Source organism: Brachyhypopomus gauderio, chromosome 1 (genome assembly GCF_052324685.1).
Source record: "Brachyhypopomus gauderio isolate BG-103 chromosome 1, BGAUD_0.2, whole genome shotgun sequence".
In the NCBI taxonomy this organism is placed as follows: Eukaryota; Metazoa; Chordata; class Actinopteri; order Gymnotiformes; family Hypopomidae; genus Brachyhypopomus; species Brachyhypopomus gauderio.
In genome coordinates this window covers 48,295,643-48,318,497 of record NC_135211.1, presented here as the reverse complement: position 1 = coordinate 48,318,497, position 22,855 = coordinate 48,295,643, and the positions used below count along the sequence as shown (strand labels likewise).

Here is a 22,855-nt window from a genome sequence, read left to right as displayed (position 1 = left end):
CAATTAGAACACACACAAACACACACTAGTGATTACTAGGGGGCTGTGGTGCACACGTGCCCAGAGCGGTGGGCAGCCCTAGCCCGGCGCCCGGGGAGCAGTTGGGGTTAGGTGTCTTGCTCAAGGGCACCTCAGTCATGGCCTCAGGTCTGGGAATCGAACCCACGACCCTCCGGTCACAAGACCAGTTCCCTAACCACCAGGCCATGACTGCCATCACTAGGATATATATTCTACATATCTCTATATAGGATATATATTCTACACTAGGATATACAGGTCTTAATAGCATCTAACTGAGTAAAAATGAATTCTGATTCCCAGATCAATCAAGTAGCCACACCTGATAACAAACAATACCCACAGTATCAATCAAGTGAAGTCCTCAGTTACCGAGTTGTGACGCTCTAATTTTGGTGAGCTCTTGTGATTGGTAGAATCTGAGTCTCATGTTTTCCCCCCCATTAAAAATAGACAGTAGAACTGATTGTGTGTTCTGCACAGTGTAAACTGAGGACAGAGGGGATTAGGACCTCATTTGGCTCTGAGCTTATATGTTCTGGGGACCTTTTGTTTTTAAGTTTCTGTGTTTCTCCTTGGGCTGTTTAACACGCACCCGTCCTCTCCCTCCACGGAAACACAGCGGTGCACACACCTGGTGTCAGCGAGATCTCTCATCCATCTCTCTGGAGATGAACACCTCACCCACCACAGCACAGCTTCATGTGAAGCATCACCTGCTGGTTGATCTCTGATTGTGAAGAATGCTGACAAAGTTCTCTTTAAGGACAGTCCCGCCCACTCTATCAGATAATATCAGACTATCAGCACAGCTGAGATCACACAGCAGCATCCATCCACTCTATCAGATAAAATCAGACTATGAGCACTGTGGAGATCACAGGGCAGCACCCACTATATCAGAGGAGAATATCAGACTATAATATCAGACTCTATCAGCAGGTCCTTCATCTCCAGTGCGCCTGAGTTTGCAGAGATCTGCATTTTGAGCCCAAAGCATAAGAACCTGCAGCTGTCGATCCCCAACAACCTTCCAGAACATCCCAGAAGAACACTGGGCCAGGGTGGCTTCTCCATAAATACACTATGATAAATAAACTCGAATCGCATTGAGGCAAATGTTTGTGGACTTACCTGTTATCTGTCCTGTCCAGCTTATGTGTCAGTGCAGGGGGAAGACGAGGCACTGCACATCTATGGTTCCTCAGGTGTTCATCTAGATGTCCACCTGCTCCTTTGGGATGTGTGGACATTTACTGTCCACAGTGTCCACGTCTCGGTGGTCCTCTGTGCTGCTGTGACACTACAACAGTTGCCTAGGAGATAATTAAGCAGTGTCTTTACACCGTGTTGGTCTTCTGCACCAGCACAGTGTATAGAACCACTGGCGCTGTTGTGTTGAAGACATTTTAAAACCTGCCATAGAAAGGATCTCCAGAAAACCTGCAGAATTTACATTCACACTTGAAAACTTTCAACTTTCAAAAAAATTATGAACAATGGAAGTAGACCTATATTTAAAACGTTATGTTAATCCTCTGTGAGAAGGCAGGGTATGGCTGTATTGTCCAAAATTGAGCAGAAACATTGCTCACTTAACTCAAACGCTAAAGAAATTTAGCGAGCGTAGTTAGATATGTTTGTTTTATTTATTGTGTTGAATTTGACATTTAGTCGAATTCCAAATATTTTAAAATACTTCACCCGTTTATTTCGAAAGACCTTAATCAATATTTTTTACACTGCGTTAACTTCTAAGGACTTTTGTCCTGAACGGAAACAGGAAGTTACGTGACGTAACAAGTGGGAAATTCAAATTTCTTTAGCGTTTGAGTTGAGTTGAGCGATGCTTGGCTGTTTAATTCACACGAGAGAACCGTGCAACAGTTATTTTTCTTATTCCTCCCACTAAATATTGAGTCCAAACGTTTTAAATTAGACACAAACCAGTCGATAATCCCGGAAAGGAGCGGTGAGTAGAAGCCGAGCAGCTATTAGAGCGCTAGATTAGTGATGGTTCAATAGTACGGGGCTAGCGGGCTAATGCTAACTCTAGTTGTCCTGACACTTCCCCATTAAACCAGCGAGGTTCGTCCATGTCGCTGCATAAACTCACTTGACGGTTGAATTTCTCTGGATAACTGTCCGTTGGGTGAAAGGTAGAGACGGGAGGCTTTGGTGGGGACTCGTAGTTAATGTTCACTGCTTCTTTATGTATTCTTTAAGTGGTTTGGATGATGTGAACATCATTGATTCCTGTGCCATACAGGCTACAGCTGTCAGCATGCCTGTGGACAACGGATCAGAGCTGCTCAAGTACTATGAGGTTTACGAAACCATCGGATCAGGTAACCGCAGACCCAACCAACCCCACCGTGTCCCCTCTGTGTGTGTGAGAGATGGTACCAGTAAAGACATACACAGGCTTGTCCGGTTCTACCCTGCAGGTGGCTTTGCCAAAGTCAAACTAGGCAGACACATTCTTACAGGAGAGAAAGTGGCCATCAAAATAATGGACAAGAAAGACCTTGGGGTGAGATTCCTTACCACTGTCCACCACTAATTTCACTGGAATACTTTCCAAGAGTCTGCTTGGGCAGAACTCCATCTGTATCACATAAGGGTAATCATTGAAAGCATCAGCGTGTGTTTTCGGAGGAATTTCCCATTTTAATAGACCCCACAGATTGGAAAGTGAGAAACGTTGTTATGATTCTTGGTAGGACGACCTTCCACGTGTGAAGACGGAGATGGAAGCTATGAAGAACCTGAGCCACCAGCACGTGTGCCGACTTTACCACATCATCGAAACTGCCAGCCGGATCTACATGGTGCTCGAGGTGAGCTCGTGTCCCGCTGAATCGGCCGTCACGTGATTAAAAGCGATTTTTTTTCCTGCACAGTTTAACACGTGCTGAGGTTGTGTAGAAGCTGGGGCAGTGCAGGAATGTGACGTAGCTGGGAGAGTGAGCTGGGATACACGCCGAGCCCCGGGCTGTTTAACTGACCTGTCTGTCTGTCTATCTGTCTGTCTCAGTATTGTCCTGGAGGCGAGCTCTTTGACTACATCGTAGCTAAAGACCGCCTGTCCGAGGAGGAGACGCGGGTATTCTTCCGTCAGATCATTTCAGCGCTGGCCTACGTCCACAGCAAGGGCTACGCCCACCGTGATCTCAAACCGGTACATCAGCCAATCAGAGCTCTGGAATGGCCCCCCCAGTGTGCAGAATATTGCTTTCATTGGACTGCCTGAATCTTGTGTGTACTTATCTTTACTGTCAGGAAAACCTGCTGATTGATGAGGATCACAACCTCAAGCTGATCGACTTTGGCCTCTGTGCAAAGCCAAAGGTACGTAAGGTTTGGCATCTCCTCCTAAATGACACAACCCAACTGCTCACCCGGTCCTGTCGGGGTGTCGTCTGGGTAATGGAGCGTGGTTTATTTTTTTCTTCCCCTTTAGGGAGGTCTGGGGTACGAGCTGATGACGTGTTGCGGGAGCCCCGCCTACGCGGCCCCAGAGCTCATTCAGGGGAAGGCTTACATCGGCTCTGAGGTGTGTGTGTGTGTGTGTGTGTGTGTGTGTGTGTGTGTGTGTGTGTGTGTGTGTGTGTGTGTGTGTGTGTGTGTGTGTGCAGAAACCATTCACCACACAAACTTGTCAGGGTTCATTGCATGTAGATTGATACAGTGTGTGTGTTTGTGTGTGTCAGGCGGATGTGTGGAGCATGGGCGTTCTACTTTACGCTCTGCTGTGCGGATACCTTCCGTTTGATGACGATAACTGTATGATCCTCTACAGAAAAATCACAGTACGTTTGGGTCCTGTTCTTTGTTCTTCATTAAAAGTTACTGGTATCAAGCTTCATCCAAAGCAGATTTGAAGACATACATTCAGTGTACATGTGAAGGGATATTATCTTGTGTTTGCTAGGCCATAATGTGCATTACCTTGTGTTTTTGCAGAGTGGCCATTATAAAAACCCCCACTGGCTGTCCCCTGCTAGCATACTTCTCCTTAACCAAATGATGCAGGTATGGGGTGTTTGGGGGTGTGTGTGTGTGTAGTGTGTGTACCAGCACAAAAACTATTATGATTAAGCTGTACTGAAATCTTGACTACTCTGAGCTGTATCTCTTTGGTAGTCAGGTTGCAATGGCACTTCCTCTGTTTGCCCTGTAGGTGGAGCCAAAGAGGCGTTTGACAGTGAGGCAGTTGCTGGACCATCCATGGGTGATGAGGGGCTACAGCAGTCCTGTGGAGTGGCACAGCACCCGCCCGGTAACACACACACACACACCGGCTGTACCTTTTCTCATCCCTACTGCCAGCAGCAAACATTTTTAAAAGTGTTCTGTCATATTTACCATATTTATTGACTTCAAATGCTGAATTTGGATCAGTTGTGTGCTTAAATTCAGCTGTTTGTAAGTAGCCGGGCAGATCTGGAGTCAGCAGCTTCATAGTCGACCCTGTGGGCCGTGAATGAAATGGCACCAGTAAAAATGCAGTTATTGCTTTGTCAAAAACTAATCATCAAGCCTTCTATTTCTTAAAGCTGCCGTACGCTTCTATTTTTTCCATAACACAATCTAAAGTGTTTAAATACTGGTAATCATCACAAAAATAGATGCTTTGCAAAGGTTCAGATAATAAAACCAGTATTTTGTAAATCCGGTTAGGAAACCTCAACAAGGAGGCGGGCCTCCTCACCCGCCAATCACACGTGGGTTGTGTGTGGAGGGAGGGGCTTGTGAGAATGGATTACTGGGGAGGAGCTATAAGTCTGGCTGAAGTGAAGAACTGTGGGATGGATTTAAATAACTCGTTCTGCCCAGCTTTTTGAAACCTGGTTTTGGCTGTTGGTAAGCGCTGAGCCTGTTATCATAATTACATTTTAATCATTTTCACCAGCGTGGGGCGCCTGAAGTTCCCTTATTTGATTGGGGTTAGCGTTGCGTTTGTGCACACGCAGCAACAACATTGCTCTGTAGCTCACATGGTTCCTGGGGGGGTGGGGTTATTTATCGGGCCTGCGTGTGGTTGACGTGTTGGTGCGTGGCGGAGGGCGTGCGCCGGGTCGTAGCCGGAGCCCCTGCTCGATGGACCTGGACCCGTCGTGGTTGATCGTGCGCTGGGTTGTTCAAGCACGACGTAGTCTGGGATGGCAGAGGGATTTCAGGGCAGCCCGTACATCGGTCGGGCCACGTGCCGGTCGGGCCGCACTCTGGCGGGGTGTCTGGGATACTGTAGTTGAAGAAGTTGGAGGTCCATTAGAAACATCAATGCACTGGGAGTGTAAGGATGACTCTTTGGCTCACGTGTGTGTGTGTGTGTGTGTGTGTGTGTGTGTGTGTGTGTGTGTGTGTGTGTGTTATAGCTGGGCCACATAGATGAGGACTGCATCACTGAGATGGCCGTGGCATTCAAGCGGTCCAAGCGGAGCACAGTCCAGCTTGTGTCGGAGGTGTGAACACACACACACACACAAGCCCAGATCTCTACCTGTCTACCCACACTAACCTCTGGGACACCTGCTGCCTTTTCCCTGGAATGGGGGGGACAAGATGAGCCTGAACCACCATCATTCCAGACCACTAGGTGGCAGTAGAGTATTACTGACTTGCCCATGCTGCAGACCAGGTCTATTATCTTCAGGCCCATTATCTGAACCCAGCCTGCTGACCCCAGACACTTCCATTTAAAACAGGAAGTGATCCACCTGCTTCAGTAACCAGGTGTTCAAAGAGGTTGAGCAGAGCTGAAATAGGAACTGTGAAGTAAATGTGCCGTTTAATTAAAAAAATATTAGATATTAATTGTCGGTCTTTATTATTTGAAGCACTCATAATTGTCTTTTACCAAGTAAGTGTGTGTGTGTGTGTGTGTGTGTGTGTGTGTGTGTGTGTGTTAGTGGAAGTATGACCAGACTACAGCTACATATCTGTTACTGCTGGCCAAGAAGCAGCGTGGGAGGCCAGTGCGTCTGAGAGCAGAAGCTTGTGGTCAGGAGCCGACCTGCTCCCCCCTGCAGGACATACAGGTGACACTACACGCAGCCCGGCACACCCGAAATACAGGTGACACTACACAGCCCGGCACACCTGAAATACAGGTGACACTACACAGCCCGGCACACCTGAAATACAGGTGACACTACACAGCCCGGCACACCTGAAATACAGGTGACACTACACAGCCCGGCACACCCGAAATACAGGTGACACTACACAGCCCGGCACACCTGAAATACAGGTGACACTACACAGCCCGGCACACCTGAAATACAGGTGACACTACACAGCCCGGCACACCTGAAATACAGGTGACACTACACAGCCCGGCACACCCGAAATACAGGTGACACCACACAGCCCGGCACACCTGAAATACAGGTGACACTACACAGCCCGGCACACCTGAAATACAGGTGACACTACACAGCCTGGCACACCTGAAATACAGGTGACACTACACAGCCCGGCACACCTGAAATACAGGTGACACTACACAGCCCGGCACACCTGAAATACAGGTGACACTACACAGCCCGGCACACCTGAAATACAGGTGACACCACACAGCCCGGCACACCTGAAATACAGGTGACACTACACAGCCCGGCACACCTGAAATACAGGTGACACTACACAGCCCGGCACACCCGAAATACAGGTGACACCACACAGCCCGGCACACCTGAAATACAGGTGACACTACACAGCCCGGCACACCTGAAATACAGGTGACACCACACAGCCCGGCACACCCGAAATACAGGTGACACCACACAGCCCGGCACACCTGAAATACAGGTGACACTACACAGCCCGGCACACCTGAAATACAGGTGACACTACACAGCCCGGCACACCTGAAATACAGGTGACACTACACAGCCTGGCACACCTGAAATACAGGTGACATTACACAGCCTGGCACACCTGAAATACAGGTGACACTACACAGCCCGGCACACCTGAAATACAGGTGACACTACACAGCCCGGCACACCTGAAATACAGGTGACACTACACAGCCCGGCACACCTGAAATACAGGTGACACCACACAGCCCGGCACACCTGAAATACAGGTGACACTACACAGCCCGGCACACCTGAAATACAGGTGACACTACACAGCCCGGCACACCCGAAATACAGGTGACACCACACAGCCCGGCACACCTGAAATACAGGTGACACTACACAGCCCGGCACACCTGAAATACAGGTGACACTACACAGCCCGGCACACCCGAAATACAGGTGACACCACACAGCCCGGCACACCTGAAATACAGGTGACACTACACAGCCCGGCACACCTGAAATACAGGTGACACTACACAGCCTGGCACACCTGAAATACAGGTGACATTACACAGCCTGGCACACCTGAAATACAGGTGACACTACACAGCCCTGCACACCTGAAATACAGGTGACACTACACAGCCCGGCACACCTGAAATACAGGTGACATTACACAGCCTGGCACACCTGAAATACAGGTGACACTACACAGCCCGGCACACCTGAAATACAGGTGACACTACACAGCCCGGCACACCCGAAATACAGGTGACACCACACAGCCCGGCACACCTGAAATACAGGTGACACTACACAGCCCGGCACACCTGAAATACAGGTGACATTACACAGCCTGGCACACCTGAAATACAGGTGACACTACACAGCCCGGCACACCTGAAATACAGGTGACACTACACAGCCCGGCACACCTGAAATACAGGTGACACTACACAGCCCGGCACACCTGAAATACAGGTGACACCACACAGCCCGGCACACCTGAAATACAGGTGACACTACACAGCCCGGCACACCTGAAATACAGGTGACACTACACAGCCCGGCACACCTGAAATACAGGTGACACTACACAGCCCGGCACACCTGAAATACAGGTGACACTACACAGCCCGGCACACCTGAAATACAGGTGACATTACACAGCCCGGCACACCTGAAATACAGGTGACACTACACAGCCCGGCACACCTGAAATACAGGTGACACTACACAGCCCGGCACACCTGAAATACAGGTGACACTACACAGCCCGGCACACCTGAAATACAGGTGACACTACACAGCCCGGCACACCTGAAATACAGGTGACACTACACAGCCCGGCACACCTGAAATACAGGTGACATTACACAGCCTGGCACACCTGAAATACAGGTGACACTACACAGCCCTGCACACCTGAAATACAGGTGACATTACACAGCCTGGCACACCTGAAATACAGGTGACACTACACAGCCCGGCACACCTGAAATACAGGTGACACTACACAGCCCGGCACACCTGAAATACAGGTGACACTACACAGCCCGGCACATCTGAAATACAGGTGACACTACACAGCCCGGCACACCTGAAATACAGGTGACGCGACACGCAGCCCGGCACACCTGAAATACAAGTGACACTACACACAGCCCGGCACACCTGAAATACACAGCCCGGCACACCTGAAATACAGGTGACGCGACACACAGCCCGGCACACCTGAAATACAACACACAGCCCGGCACCTAGTGTTATATTTTACACTCACCCTTCACATCGAACTGTAATGCCCTCCCAGTCATAATGAACCCAGAACATGATGTTACCCAGGTAACACGTCTGCTGTGTTTGATTGCAGCACTGTTTGACTCAACCTTCTTCCTGTGACGTTGATATCTCTACTTTACGAGCACGTGCGTGTGTTGTTCACAGCTGAAGAAGAGCTTGCACTTTGGTGAGGATGATGACTATGATGATGATGATGAAGAGGCTGTGTGTCGGGGTCGAGGGGGCTCGTTGGTTTTCCCCCTGGATTGCTATGATGATGGCAGTAATGTAATGCCAAAAAACACACAGGCCACACGCACTCCACACAAGGTTAGCACCCTCTCGGCGCACACACACACACACACACACACACACACACACACACACACAGTAAGGCATCGGGCAGCTCTGATTCCTGTGTTCTTCCCTCAGTGTACATGTAAACTACTTTTCAGAAACCCACCTGTCAATCATCTGACAAAAGGCACGGGGACATCGGCTACTCTCCAGTCATTGGCCAAGGCAAGTCCCGCCCACGGAACGGTGAGAAACGCCAGCGTGCCAGAGAGAACAAGGAGAACCTGGCCGTGCCCGATCCAGACACCAACGTATTCGCCCTACCCGCCCCCATAACTCCGGTGGCCAATAGGAAAGGCCGGCCGAACAAGGCCGCTCCCACCACGCCTGTTAACAACAACGTTCTGAATGCGCCGGCCGGGCCCCCCAAAGGTGAGAGATCTCCCATCTCCTCACAGAACTCCTCCCTCCTCCCAACTCTACACACAGAACTCCCCCCTCCTCCCAACTCTACACACAGAACTCCTCCCTCCTCCCAACTCTACACACAGAACTCCCCCCTCCTCCCAACTCTACACACAGAACTCCCCCCTCCTCCCAACTCTACACACAGAACTCCCCCCTCCTCCCAACTCTACACACAGAACTCCCCCCTCCTCCCAACTCTACACACAGAACTCCCCCCCTCCTCCCAACTCTACACACAGAACTCCCCCCCTCCTCCCAACTCTACACACAGAACTCCCCCCCTCCTCCCAACTCTACACACAGAACTCCCCCCCCTCCTCCCAACTCTACACACAGAACTCCTCCCAACTCTACACACAGAACTCCCCCCTCCTCCCAACTCTACACACAGAACTCCCCCCCTCCTCCCAACTCTACACACAGAACTCCCCCCTCCTCCCAACTCTACACACAGAACTCCCCCCCTCCTCCCAACTCTACACACAGAACTCCCCCCCTCCTCCCAACTCTACACACAGAACTCCCCCCTCCTCCCAACTCTACACACAGAACTCCCCCCTCCTCCCAACTCTACACACAGAACTCCCCCCTCCTCCCAACTCTACACACAGAACTCCCCCCTCCTCCCAACTCTACACACAGAACTCCCCCCCTCCTCCCAACTCTACACACAGAACTCCCCCCTCCTCCCAACTCTACACACAGAACTCCCCCCCTCCTCCCAACTCTACACACAGAACTCCCCCCTCCTCCCAACTCTACACACAGAACTCCCCCCTCCTCCCAACTCTACACACAGAACTCCCCCCTCCTCCCAACTCTACACACAGAACTCCCCCCCTCCTCCCAACTCTACACACAGAACTCCCCCCCTCCTCCCAACTCTACACACAGAACTCCCCCCCTCCTCCCAACTCTACACACAGAACTCCCCCCCTCCTCCCAACTCTACACACAGAACTCCCCCCCTCCTCCCAACTCTACACACAGAACTCCCCCCTCCTCCCAACTCTACACACAGAACTCCCCCCTCCTCCCAACTCTACACACAGAACTCCCCCCTCCTCCCAACTCTACACAAACACCTCCATTATCCTCCACCTGCGTGTTCAGCTCTCGTGTGTGTGTGTGTGTGTGTGTGTCTACACACCATCCTAACGCCAGTCTCACCGTTTGCTCACATACTGAGCCGTCTCTTCGGGACTCTTCAGTGGGAACTGTTCTCTCTCACACACACACACACACACACACCTAGAGGGCCTTACTGCACCTTAATGGCCTTTAGCCACGGAGCCGTATTTTCTAAATTTACCTCATTGTGCTGGTTGTCATAATTATCTTGGTAATCTTGAGGTGCTCTAGAGTTTTCCAATTAGGAGCAGAAAAATTAAAAATCACACAACAAAAGCAATTAGCTTGTTTTATCAGCGCGAGTGCTAATATGAAATGGCTGGTTATTAATATGGCGTGAGATATCGGCTCTCTTGAGATGTCGCATCCTCTCTCTCTCTCTCTCTCTCTCTCTCTCTCTCTCTCTCTCTCTCTCTATTGATTTCTGTCTCTCTGAGCTGAAGACTAATGTAGCTAGAACTTGAACATGCTTTACTGGATTCTTTTAAACAGACTCCTGCTGTCTTGTTTAATTACGCTCCACTGGCTAGTTGCTGGTATTTGGTCATTTCTCCAGTGTGTTTGCAACATGAGTGATTTTCTGCAGATGTTGAAATGTCTCATTTTGGGTCATTTTTGAAGCCAGAGTCAATAGATGTAAACTATATAGAGAAGGTATCATTGAAGTGTGTGTGTGTGTCCATGTGCATGTGTGTCCATGTGCATGTGTGTCCATGTGCATGTGTGGCACACACAGATGTGTGTGAGGGGGCAGTGTGCGGGTGTGTGTGTGTGGGGGCAGTGTGTGAGGGGACAGTGTGCGGGTGTGTGTGCAGGTGTGTGTGTGAGGGGTCAGTCTGCAGGTGTTTGTGTGAGGGGGCAGTGTGCGGGTGTGTGTGTGTGTGTGTGTCCTGGGATCTCTCTCCGCTCTGTTTCCCAACACTCACTGTGTCCACCTCGTTACTGTCACATACTCCCTCCCCTCACACGGAGACAGGAACTCACCAGGGACCGTGTGTGTGTGTGTGTGTGTGTGTGTGTGTGTGTGTGTGTGTGTGTGTGTGTGTGTGTGTGTGTGTGTGTGTGTGTGTGTGTGTGAGCACAAGAGAGCGACAAGTCCCGAGGTGCATACTGACAGGTGTATGTGTCACTTTTCCCAGTGCTGCTTGTTGCGTGTTGCATGTAGTGACACATGTTCGTTGTGTGTGTGTGTGTGTGTGTGTGTGTGTGTGTGTGTGTGTGTGAGTGAAGATGTGTCCCACAGAAAGCCGGGGGAGCAGCAGCAGAGCGGACATCAAGGAGGACTGGAGGGCCTGGCCTTCAGCCCAGAGAGAAGGTAGAGAGTGAGAGAGAGAGAGATATGGGGAAAGATGGGGAGGGATGGAGAAAGGGAGGGAGTGAGAGAGAAAGATGTGGGGGGAGAGAGAGGATGGGAGAGATGGGCAGAGAGGGAGGGAGGGAGAGAGGGATGAACTGGTGGATACAGTCGTTATGGGGACGTGGAGGTGTAGGGATGGCAGGAATACGAGACCCTTGGGAGGGGTGAAAATGACAGGAGGAAGATGTTTAGTGGTTCAGTAAAGACCAGGAAGCTTTTATTTAGACTGCTTTTATTTTCAAAATGGTGAGAACAAGGACGATCACGGGAGAGACACAAGCACACCGATTGCCACGTGTGCCCTTTGAAGCCGCGTTTCCCACAATCCCTCAGGTCCCGATCGCTGGACATGGCAGCCTGCCCGGGAGACAGTGCGCAGAAACGCAAGGCTGGGAAGGTGTTTGGCAGTCTGGAAAGAGGCCTGGACAAAGTCATCACCATGCTGACGCCCAGCAAGAGGCGGGGCCCACGAGACACACCCCGCCGGATAAAGGTCCGCCCTCCTGCCTCTAGTCCCCATGTCTTCCCTGTCCAATAGGAGAAGAGCTATGGGACATTCCTATTGGACTGAGTATGGTCTGCGTTTTGACAGCTAGGAGTAAAACATTAATTGACAGAGCAATCTGTACAGGCGTCAAATTGGTTTAAGGGCCTTTTGTAATCGCACGTCAGACAAGGCCACGCTGAGCGTGCCACGTACTACACAAAATACAGAAGCACCCTGTCGTTTGTCCTCCATGTCAACCTGGCCGCGTGTGGGTTTTTTATTTATTTTTTTCTTTTCTTTCAGGCACAATACAACGTGACTATGACCAGCCAGACGAACGCCGAGCAGGTGCTGAACCAGATTCTCCGGATCCTTCCAGAGAAGAATGTGGACTTTGTGCAGAAAGGGTGAGCTCCGGTCTGAGACCACGGCCCACGGCCAAGACCCTTCCTTAGATAGCATTGGATTAACCTGCCTGTGAGCTGTAGACCAAAAACCGGAAAACACCAGAGTCCAGGTGATAAGGCTGTTTTCTCAAAGGTTCGATGTAGGCAGTATGTCTTTATTTGAAGTCTCTATTGAGAGCTATTTAACTCTTCCTTGAATGTAAATAGGGCTGCACGATTAATCGTATTTTTATCGTTTTCGCGATGTGAAGTTTCACGATAAACACATCGAAAGAGCCACGATAACTCCTTGAATAACAGCAAACTCAAATTGCGTTATCCTCGTCCAGCAATAGAGGGAGCTATTCGCGCTGCAGACTATGATCACGTGACGTAAGTAGGCAAGAGGCAGAGTGAGGCAGAGTTGCCAGGTTCGCGGTTTTCACGCCAAATTGGGCTTGTTTGAAAATCCAGCCGCGGGTAAAAATTCTGGGGCCGCAGGGTGCGGTTTTTTGGGCTACTTTTGAGTTGGGCTACTGCGGAAGTTACAAGTCAACACTAAGAATCGATCGCGATATAATACTTAATTTGTCTCCATTTCACACTCGCAACCCCCACCCCGTCGACAACTTACACTCGCAGATTTTGTGCGAAAAACTTTTGTAGGACCTGGCAACCCTGGAGTGGGGTGAACACGCTCATCAGACACGCGATTTGGTTTAAGCCTGGTTTACACTTGATGCGGCGCGAGGGTCCGGGAGGCGAAAATAACGTAATCGCGGTGGCTTCGCCCGTGTGCAATTGCCTCGCGCGCTGTCGATTCACGAGGTCGTGCACCTCTCGAATTTTGTAAGTTCGCGCGCGCCGCGTCTCGGCGCAATGAGAACAGTCATGTTTGCAGGGTTCATACACCTATACAAGGTGGAATTCAAGCACTTGTATGTCACTTTCAAGGTCCATTTCAATAATTCCCAGCACGTTATTGAATTAAATATTTATACATATACTCTAAATGATTCGAAATAATTCGCTTTTTTATCACATTATTTAATGTTATTATTTATTTAAAGTTCGCGCGCGCCGCGTCTCGGCGCAATGAGAACAGTCATGTTTGCAGGGTTCATACACCTATACAAGGTGGAATTCAAGCACTTGTATGTCACTTTCAAGGTCCATTTCAATAATTCCCAGCACGTTATTGAATAAAATATTTATACATATACTCTAAATGATTCGAAATAATTCGCTTTTTTATCACATTATTTAATGTTATTATTTATTTAAAGTTCTCGCGCGCCGCGTCTCGGCGCAATGAGAACAGTCATGTTTGCAGGGTTCATACACCTATACAAGGTGGATTTCAAGCACTTGTACGTCACTTTAAAGGTCCATTTCAATAATTCCCAGCACGTTATTGAATTAAATATGTATACATATACTCTAAATGATTCGAAATAATTCGCTTTTTTATCACATTATTTAATGGATATTTATTTTCAAAACGCCCAATCTTAACGTCTTCACGTTCTCTCATGTTTCGTCCTGGAATTACAAGAGGTTCGTATATGTTAACGTAATACAAGAGAATTGTTCAGTCAGACAGATATTTGTTGTGAAACGAAGTAGTTACAATTTCAAGCCTTTTCAAATACTTTAGCCTAAATTCCAGCACTTTTCAAACCTGAAACACAAAGCAACATTAAAATTGGTCAGGTAAAAGTTCATTCCCCTGTATTTGAGGGGTGTTTTTTTATACTACTAGGCCTACATATCGTTTCGGACAACACTGCAAAGAATGTGACACGGCAAGATTAAACGCTTCCGCCGTTCGCGGAGGTTAACGAGGTGTGCGGAGTCGCTCACTCGTGAAAGTATAAACCTAGATTGAATCTATTGTTGAATAAACCTGCAAAATATTTGGAATTATTCTGGATTCATTACACAGTAAAAAACAAAACAAATTAACGTGCTGCTGTTCAGAGAGACTCTACATTTCTGTATTTTAATCTTAATTTATCGTGGTTCACATCGATATCGGGATATCCAACAATGTTATCGCACATCGCAATTCTAGTCCATATCGTGCACCCCTAAATGTAAATATATTTTGCCACGGGCAGACTGGTATGGTCCTAACTGCCCTGTTAATTTCAATGAAGAGATTTCACATCTGTAACACATTGATGATCTGTCGTGAAAATTAAGACATGCATTCTGTTGCTTTTCTCTCTCTCCCTCCCTCCCTCTCTCTGTCTCCCTCCTCTCTCCCTCTTCCTCCCTCCTCCAACTCCCTCACACTCCTCTCTCTCTCTCTCTCTCTCTCTCTGTCTCTCTCTCTCTCTCTCTCTCTCTCTCTCTCTCTCTCTCTCTCTCTCTCTCTCTCTCTCTCTCTCTCTATCCATCTCTCAGCTACACCCTGAAGTGCCGGACCGAGTCGGACTACGGCAAGGTAACGATGCAGTTTGAGTTGGAGGTGTGTCTCCTCCAGAAGCCCGAGGTGGTGGGCATCCGTCGCCAGAGGCTCAAAGGAGACGCCTGGGTCTACAAGCACCTGGTGGAAGACATCCTGTCCACCACCAGCGTCTGACCTCACTTCCTGGCCCCGCCTCCATGGTCCTGCCTCACTTTCTGTTGTTCGGCTCACCAATTTTGTACTAGATGGCTCCTATGAACTCCGTCTTGTGTTTTTTTCACGGATGTTTGGTTTTAAAGGCAAGAATTTTTGGGAAAAATATTCTGGGATTATTGACAGGAAAGTCTTGCAGTTAATGTGACTGTGGAATGCATCGCTCCACCATCACGTGGTCCTGTTCTTTAGTTTAATACTATACTTTATCCTTATTGTGTGTGTGTGTGTGCGTGTGCGTGCATCCATTTGGGTATCATGTATATTAATATTAATGTTCATTTTATTTCATTTTAAGTCATTGTTCGTTTGCCTCATGTATATGTATGTATGTATGTATGTTTGTATACAGTCTGTTTTTATGTAAATATTAACACTAAAGTGTAGCAGAATAAAGCAGTTTGTGAACATTGGGTTTCATTTAATTTAATGATTAACGTCTACTGTGGTCCATGAGTTGTGCAATACAACTGTACAGACTAATAAAAGGTTAGAACATGCATCCTTAAAAACAGCAAGGCTAAATTATGAATTTTTATTCCAACCAAAATATGATTTGCACACCAATCAAGAAAATGCGTGACATAATCCACCTGCGTGTGAAACCACTGACCACAGCTTGTAGTGCGATGTTCTGTAGTGAGATGCACTGTTGACTTGTTTAGGTCTGAGGTCGATACTACTTGGCTCGCACAAACGAGGACTAAGCAAATCCCGGCGTCTCGAGCGTCGTCTACCGGAATACCGGAGTCCCCCACCCCTAATTGCTCAGCTAGAGAAATCGTTGTGAACGTACAGCGGCTGGCGGCGTGCTGCGTAGCTCCCGCCGAGCTGAGTCTGGGTTGGTTAGGTCTGTGCGGGAGATCGTGATCCTATATCGGGCCGCCGTGCGGTGATTGAAGCGCAGTCCGCCTTCATGACACTCCTACTGTGCATATCAGCATAACGACGGCCATTAGAGTGACAGATGTGTGTGTGTGTGTGTAAGTGAGTTGGGGAGGGGGGGTGGTTAATGGGGGGACTGAAGTGGTAATATAGGGGGTGAACTCACCCCCCTACTGGTAATGGCCCCTGCTGAGTGTTTTAGAGTGAAGGTGCGCGGTCCAGCTGTGGGAACAGACGCTACCTGTCAAACCTCTCATCTTTCCTCTTACCTCCTCTTTCTGTCTCTCTCCATCCCTCTCTAGTTTTCCCCCACCCTTTCCTCCACTTAAACCATCTTTGCCTCTTTTATCCTCATCTGGTTTTGAAAGCACGTATTGTTGTTTCCCCTAAAATACCCTCACGTATAAGTATTTTGTTAACTCAATTACTTTGCCTCTGGAGTCGCGTTGTGTCAGAAATCACAAGAGTACACCACGTTAGCTTTTACCTCAGGATTAACAGGCATAAGTGTGTCCATTTAATCAATGTTTTTTGTATATTTCTTTAACCAGTATAGGTGATTATACTTTTTATTCTTTATTGGAGTCTGTTTGGGTGAATTCATTAAATTAAAAAAAACGAATACTGTAGGACATGAATATCCACTAAAGCAACAAACGGACGTTAGCGCGTCGCTAAACTCCACAGGCCCAGTGTCCGCGTGCTCCGTCGCGCGAGAGAAAAAAAAGGCGCCAATTGTTTGCTGTGGTCGCGCTGGCGCTCGCGGCGGTGTAGATGGAAATCTCACACGCCAATTACCCGCTCCGTTTTACCGGACTTTCTTTTCGCTGACACGACTTACATCCAGAGCGGGGTGTTCATTAAGAGATCGAGCCTTAGTCCTGTAAGTACATACACACAGCTACACACCAGTCGTGTGAAGCTACACACACACACACACACAGCTAATGGGGCTGTAGGCCTGCAGTAGATGAGGGAGGCCGATGGTGACAGGATAAATTACTCGCCTCTTCATTTCGCCAGCGCACCATCGTGTTATGCGTTCGTTTGGTTCCAGTGGTTGAAGAACAAATGAAGAGCTTCATTTGGACATCCATTTTGCCGACAGAACCCGACAGAAGAAAACCAGAACCAGCTACTGCAAATACCGGCGGCAAAAATAAAACCCATGTTAAGTTCAATAGTTCATTCTAAGCCTTCTCCCCAGAGTTTCAACTCACCTATTGGCTTGTCTTTTAATGGTAGTGAACTGCCTCAGGACTTTTGTCTTAACGCAAGTGCCCGTTTGTGCAGGGAACTAACCAGAGCTTCACCCTTGAGTTTGAAGGTGCTAATAAGAAACAAAAAAACTGGGTACTGTTAACATCTCTGACATTTTCAGATGAGAGTTTCGTGGCTGTGTTGACAAATCACAGGCTTCACATGGTCCTGCAAGCATGAGTAATTTTGGACAGGACATTACAGGTCAGTGTTTCAGCAGGGATCATCCCTCAGTGTGTTTTCAGACACACCCCTTTTTTAATTCAGGAAGTTATTTCAGATTTCACTCGTAGACACGCCCATATTTAATTCAGGAAGGGCTCATTAGCTGGTGCACAGGGGCAGGAGGAACTCTGGGATGCGTAGAGAATGGGATAATGGTCAGTCGAAACTGGGAATCAATATCCTCACTATCCAGCACCTGAGGTGCCTCTCCAACCAGCACTGTAGCGCTCACTGATACGTTCTACCAAAAACATCTCAGCAGGCCATGTTTTATGTTTAATATATCAGAAGAATCAGGAATCAGATCTGGGAGACTCCTCCCTTTATCATCAATGTAGATGTGGTTGAGTAGAGTGCGTATGTGTGTGTGTTTCAGTCTGTCTTAATGTGTGTGTGTGTGTGTGTCAGTGTATCATAAAGATTTATTGCATTGAGACTGCTCATTATCATGAAGACTGGACTGACTCACTCATGCAGAGAATTAAAATTCCTAATTGTGCTGTCACCCTCTCCACTTCTCTCTGTCTCACACACTTCCTGGACCACTCTCTCCTTCTTCCACTTTCTGTGTCTCCCCGTGTCTCTCTTGTCTCCGTTATGTCTCCCTCTGTTCTCACACTCTCTTGTCCTTTCTTCCCGATATATCCCACCCCACCTGCCAGTCTTGGTAGATACAGCATGCAAGAGAAATTTCTCCCCTCTCTGTCTTTCTCTCTGTCTATTTCTCCCCCTTGGTCTCTCTCTAATTCTGTTCCTTCCTCTTCCTTCCTTCATTGCTCTTTCCCTCTCTTCCTCCTGTCCCTTCATCTCACCCTTTTCCATGCCCAGTGCCTTTCTCCATTGCTTCCTCATCTCACTCTATCTTTCCTCCTCCCTCCATCCCCTCTTCGTCCATCCTTTCTTCCTCGCGTTCCTCTTTCAGTCTTTCATGTTTTTCATCCTGAATGTTTTTTTACTGCTTTGTTCTATAAAATAGGCTGCAAAGTTCTTCTGATGTACTTCTTCTCTCTCTCTCTCTCTCTCTCTCTCTCTCTCTCTCTCTCTCTCTCTTTCTCTTTCTCTCTCTCTCCCTCCCTCTCAGACATTCTCTGTATCTGAGTGAGGTGAAGAGGATGAACTCTCTGTGGATGTAGAACGAAAGAGAATTTGCTACTCTCTCCTCTCCCTCCCTCCTTCTCTCTCTCTCTCTCTCTCTCTCTCTCTCTCTCTCTCTCTCTCTCTCTCTCTCTCTCCTCTCATTTTTCTCTTAGACTTGTCAGGAACATTACAGCTTAAACCGACAAGGTTAAGGACCTAAGCTTCCTCTCACTCTGAGCTCTTTGTGTGTGTGTGTGTGTGTGTGTGTGCGCGTGCGCTCACGTGTGTATATGGGTGCTCCAGTGTGTCTGTGTGTTTGCTTGTGTGTGTGGATGTGTGTGTGTGTGTGTGTGTGTGTGTGTGCTCATGTTTGAGTGTGCACGTGTTTGTTTGTGTGTCTGTGTTGCTCAGAGTGACAGGCCACTGATAAACACACACACACACACATACACACACACACACACACACACACACACAGAAATCCCACTTGTAAACAGGGAACAAACACACCAATATGACAAAAGCTCAGCGGAAATTGAGAGGCATCTGGGAAAACAGGTTCAATTCACTGCCGAACAGAATGCTCCCAGTGCCTATCTCAGAGATGGGTCCAATTTCTGTGTGTGTGTGTGTGTGTGTGTGTGTGTGTGTGTGTGTGTGTGTGTGTGGAGGGGGTGTTTTCTGCAGAATAGGAGACAGATAGGAGTTTCAGTGAAAGATGAGAAGCAATTCAAGTTAACATCTGTAGTCAATATTAAGCTGAATACAGTGCATTAAGAGAGTTATCCAGAATACATCAGCATTTCACTAGCCCAATAGTTCATGAGAAAGTGTGAAAGAGAGAGAGAGAGAGAGGTTACTCTGGACTGGATTATTGTACGAGGTGTTAAGACATTGCCTTGTAGACGTGTGAAAGCAGAATCTCCCTCTGCCTCTCTCTTTCTCTGTCTCTCTCTCCCTCTCTCTCTCTCTCTCTCTCTCTCTCCATCCCTCCCCCCATCTCTCTAATTGGGTCTAGGATGAGTTTCTTTCGACAGGTCCATTCATCATGGACTAGACCAGAAGGACAACTCCACTGGGAGAGAGAGAGAGAGGGAGTGAGTAAGGGAGGGAAAGAGAGGGAGAGTAAAATTGGAGTGGGTCAGACAGCTGTATGAGAGGGTCTTTTGCCTGTCTCAAGCCCCCCACCACCTTTCCTGCTTCTTCCTTCTTCTCTCGTGAATGTTAGTTATGATCAGAGGAAGAAAGATAACAGAGAGAAGGAAGAGTGAAATGTTTAAGACATTTAGAACATTCGCCCGTTAGTGAGGTCACTGACTCAGCACGTGTGAGTTATCCCTGCTGTTCGGCCAGACGCACGCCAGACATGTGGCAGGCCGCCGACACTGAGAGATACTATATCGTATGTGTGTAATAAAACAGTAGAAGGCTCTTGGAAGCGTGCGTGTGAGACACTGATGAGCGTATTGCTCGATAAAAACACACAAAATGTGGACAATGTCCTCCAGTGTCCCATCAGCTCCAATTCCAGCTCCTCAACACTGCAGGTTTATTCCATCTTGGGTTTGTTCTAGCTCAGATTTCAGCACATTTCTTTAGCACGCAAAGATCATAGTTATATGTCTTGCAGGATGCTGTTATGCTGATAGAGACTGAAGTACAGCCTTGGCTTGATTAGGCCAAAATGAACAGGAAAACACTCCATAATCTATCATGGACCATGTCACATGGACCATGTAACATTCTGCCATGTAATACTCAACGATTTAACACGGACCATGTAACCATGCAGACATTTGTGAAAAGGATATTGGGCTTGTGCTTCTGTCTGTTTTCCTGTCACTTAGTTTTTTTTCTCAGGGTCATGATCAGTAACAAAGAAACACCACTGTGGAAGGAGTCTATTTGTGCTGAGGCATGTCAGTCATTGTTCTATAGCCAATCATAGACATTCTGGGCATGACTGAAAATCGTTCAATCAGGGCTTCATGTATATAAATGTAGGTAAACGGCACCCTATAGTGGACGTCTTCTTCCATTGTGCTCATAAACACATCCAGCACACGACCCCAAAGGCACTGCATCACTTTTAAGGTTGATCGAATTACATGCTAATACAAAAAAGACTCAGGTTTATATTGGTCGGACCACTTGCCAAGACTGTGTACTAGAATTTCATGTTAGTTAATGTAACAATGTTAGAATTTGATGGTTAGCTAATGTAATAATGTTCGTTTAAATTTAATGGTTAGCTAATGGCATTTGCGAAAGGGTTTTTTTGAAGGCTGCACACATGTGAGACGGGAGCTGTCACAGCCAACTGGGTACAAGAGTAAAATCTGCCCAGCGATCGCTGCGGCCTGTGATACGGGGAACCAATTAGACGACGGCGTCATTCTGTAGGCCCTTCTGAGGCGTCTACCCACACACATTTGGGCGGGAAAGTGGATGGCTTGAATCAGACCACCCACACTAGAGTTCCCCAGAGGCAGCCATGAGAAAGTTTTTTATTTTAATTTTTTTTATCTAAGCTTCTCTGAGTTAATTACTGTGAGTTCTCTACTGCTGAATACTGCAGCTCACCTTTTCGCCTCTGCTGTGTGTGTGTTTGTGTGTGTGTGTGTGTGTGTGTGTGTCTCAAAGTGAGCAAGACTTCTTTCAGTAATCAGTTCGGTTGCTGAGGAGGGTATATATTTCTCTGTGTGTGTGTGTGTGTGTGTGTGTGTGTGTGTGTGTGTGTGTGTGTGTGTGTTCACCTGCTTTTGGCCCTGCTTTTGCCTGTCTTAATAAGACCTCTACAATTACCTTCCTACTTTTGCCCAGCACACACACACACACACACAGTGCTGTGAGTGACGTTAATTTGCATGGCTTCCTGTCCTTCTAATGACTCCTCTTGCTCTTCCTGCACTCACCGTGTGCAAATAAAACAGACACGAAAAATGAAAACGTCTTAATTATTTATCTAATCAGCCTTGAAGAGTGAGTTTAATAAGGGAAAGGAGCAATTTGTCGAACTTTGATGATTCATTTTAGTCTTTGAGAAAAGTCTGGGCCTGGCTCATAACTTGAAATTTAATTAGCAGTTTGTTCCTATGTCAGTTACTGTACTCTCTTAATTTCTATTGCATTTTTGACTGCTTCCTGTAAACTGGTTACCTAGGCAACTGTTTTTCCCAAATGCAAAAGGGAAGATTATATGATTTTGTTATTGATATTTAATAATAAATGACTGGTGGATTATTTTTGTACCAACACCATATAAAAATGACTCCTATCATTTCTAACTGTACACAGCACCTGCTCATTGACAGCGTTAGCGCAAAGAAACAATCCCTCCACTGGAAGCTCACCCAGCTTGAACATACATCAATTAGGTGATCACTTAATCTTTCATTAGATCAATTATTTATATATATATATATATATATATATATATATATATATATATATATATATATATATATATATATATATATATATATATAAAATATTTATTTATTTATTTTTTTTGCTAAACGTTAATCAGAAGCAGTTATAGAGACAGTTCCATGGGGTCCATGGGGCTGAGGTAATGCCATGATGTCATCAGTCTACACTACATGCTTCTGGTTTAACTGTTTTAGCCAGAACTCATGTTGGGCAGCATTTGAAGACTCATCCTCATCTTCAAATTGGGCTACACACACACACACACACACACACTGAGGAGTCTGATCCCCGTACAGTACTTGTTCATCACGAGGTCCTGGCTGAGACCCAAACGTGCAAGGCAATCACAGTTTGCCACTGTGTCTCCAAACTGGGCATGCACCCAACACTGGGAATATCGCCTGCTAGCGCCACTGTGCAACACTAGAAAAGTGTGTATGTGTGTGTGTCATGAGAGACTGGGCACACACCCAAATCCCAGGATGTTACAGAGTGTGTATCCAGCTGGGAAGAAGCTGTTTTCCACGTGTGTGTGGTGTGTTGATGGTGTGTTGTTGCTTGTGACCCATTATCACCAACCCCCCCACTCCCCCTTTTGGGCCTCCC

The 22,855-nt window shown here is 47.5% G+C and overlaps 1 protein-coding gene across 2 annotated transcripts; it reads left to right on the top strand.

The window, feature by feature from the left end:
* The first annotated feature begins 1,808 nt into the window (after window positions 1-1,808).
* On the top strand, window positions 1,809-15,772 carry melk (maternal embryonic leucine zipper kinase). Of its 2 annotated transcripts, none has more exons than XM_077022994.1 (18): window positions 1,809-1,993; window positions 2,298-2,369; window positions 2,469-2,554; window positions 2,745-2,861; window positions 3,059-3,202; window positions 3,304-3,372; window positions 3,485-3,577; window positions 3,735-3,833; window positions 3,988-4,056; window positions 4,205-4,303; window positions 5,403-5,489; window positions 5,937-6,065; window positions 8,784-8,948; window positions 9,074-9,347; window positions 11,745-11,829; window positions 12,205-12,364; window positions 12,662-12,765; window positions 15,154-15,772. In XM_077022994.1, the coding sequence occupies exons 2-18, from the start codon at window positions 2,306-2,308 to the stop codon at window positions 15,329-15,331; spliced, it is 2,022 nt and encodes a 673-aa protein (XP_076879109.1). In that variant the 5' UTR covers window positions 1,809-1,993; window positions 2,298-2,305; the 3' UTR covers window positions 15,332-15,772. The 2 variants fall into 2 exon arrangements, with proteins under 2 accessions (XP_076879109.1, XP_076879103.1); XM_077022988.1 differs by having other exon boundaries at window positions 1,810-1,993; window positions 2,291-2,369.
* Window positions 15,773-22,855: the final 7,083 nt, after the last annotated feature.

Coding starts and splice junctions, on each gene's coding strand:
- melk (XM_077022994.1), top strand. CDS start 2,306: ATGCCTGTGGACAACGGATCAGAGCTGCTCAAGTACTATGAGGTTTAC. Junction 2,370..2,468: donor TTACGAAACCATCGGATCAG/GTAACCGCAGAC, acceptor TCTACCCTGCAG/GTGGCTTTGCCAAAGTCAAA. Junction 3,373..3,484: donor GCCTCTGTGCAAAGCCAAAG/GTACGTAAGGTT, acceptor CTTCCCCTTTAG/GGAGGTCTGGGGTACGAGCT.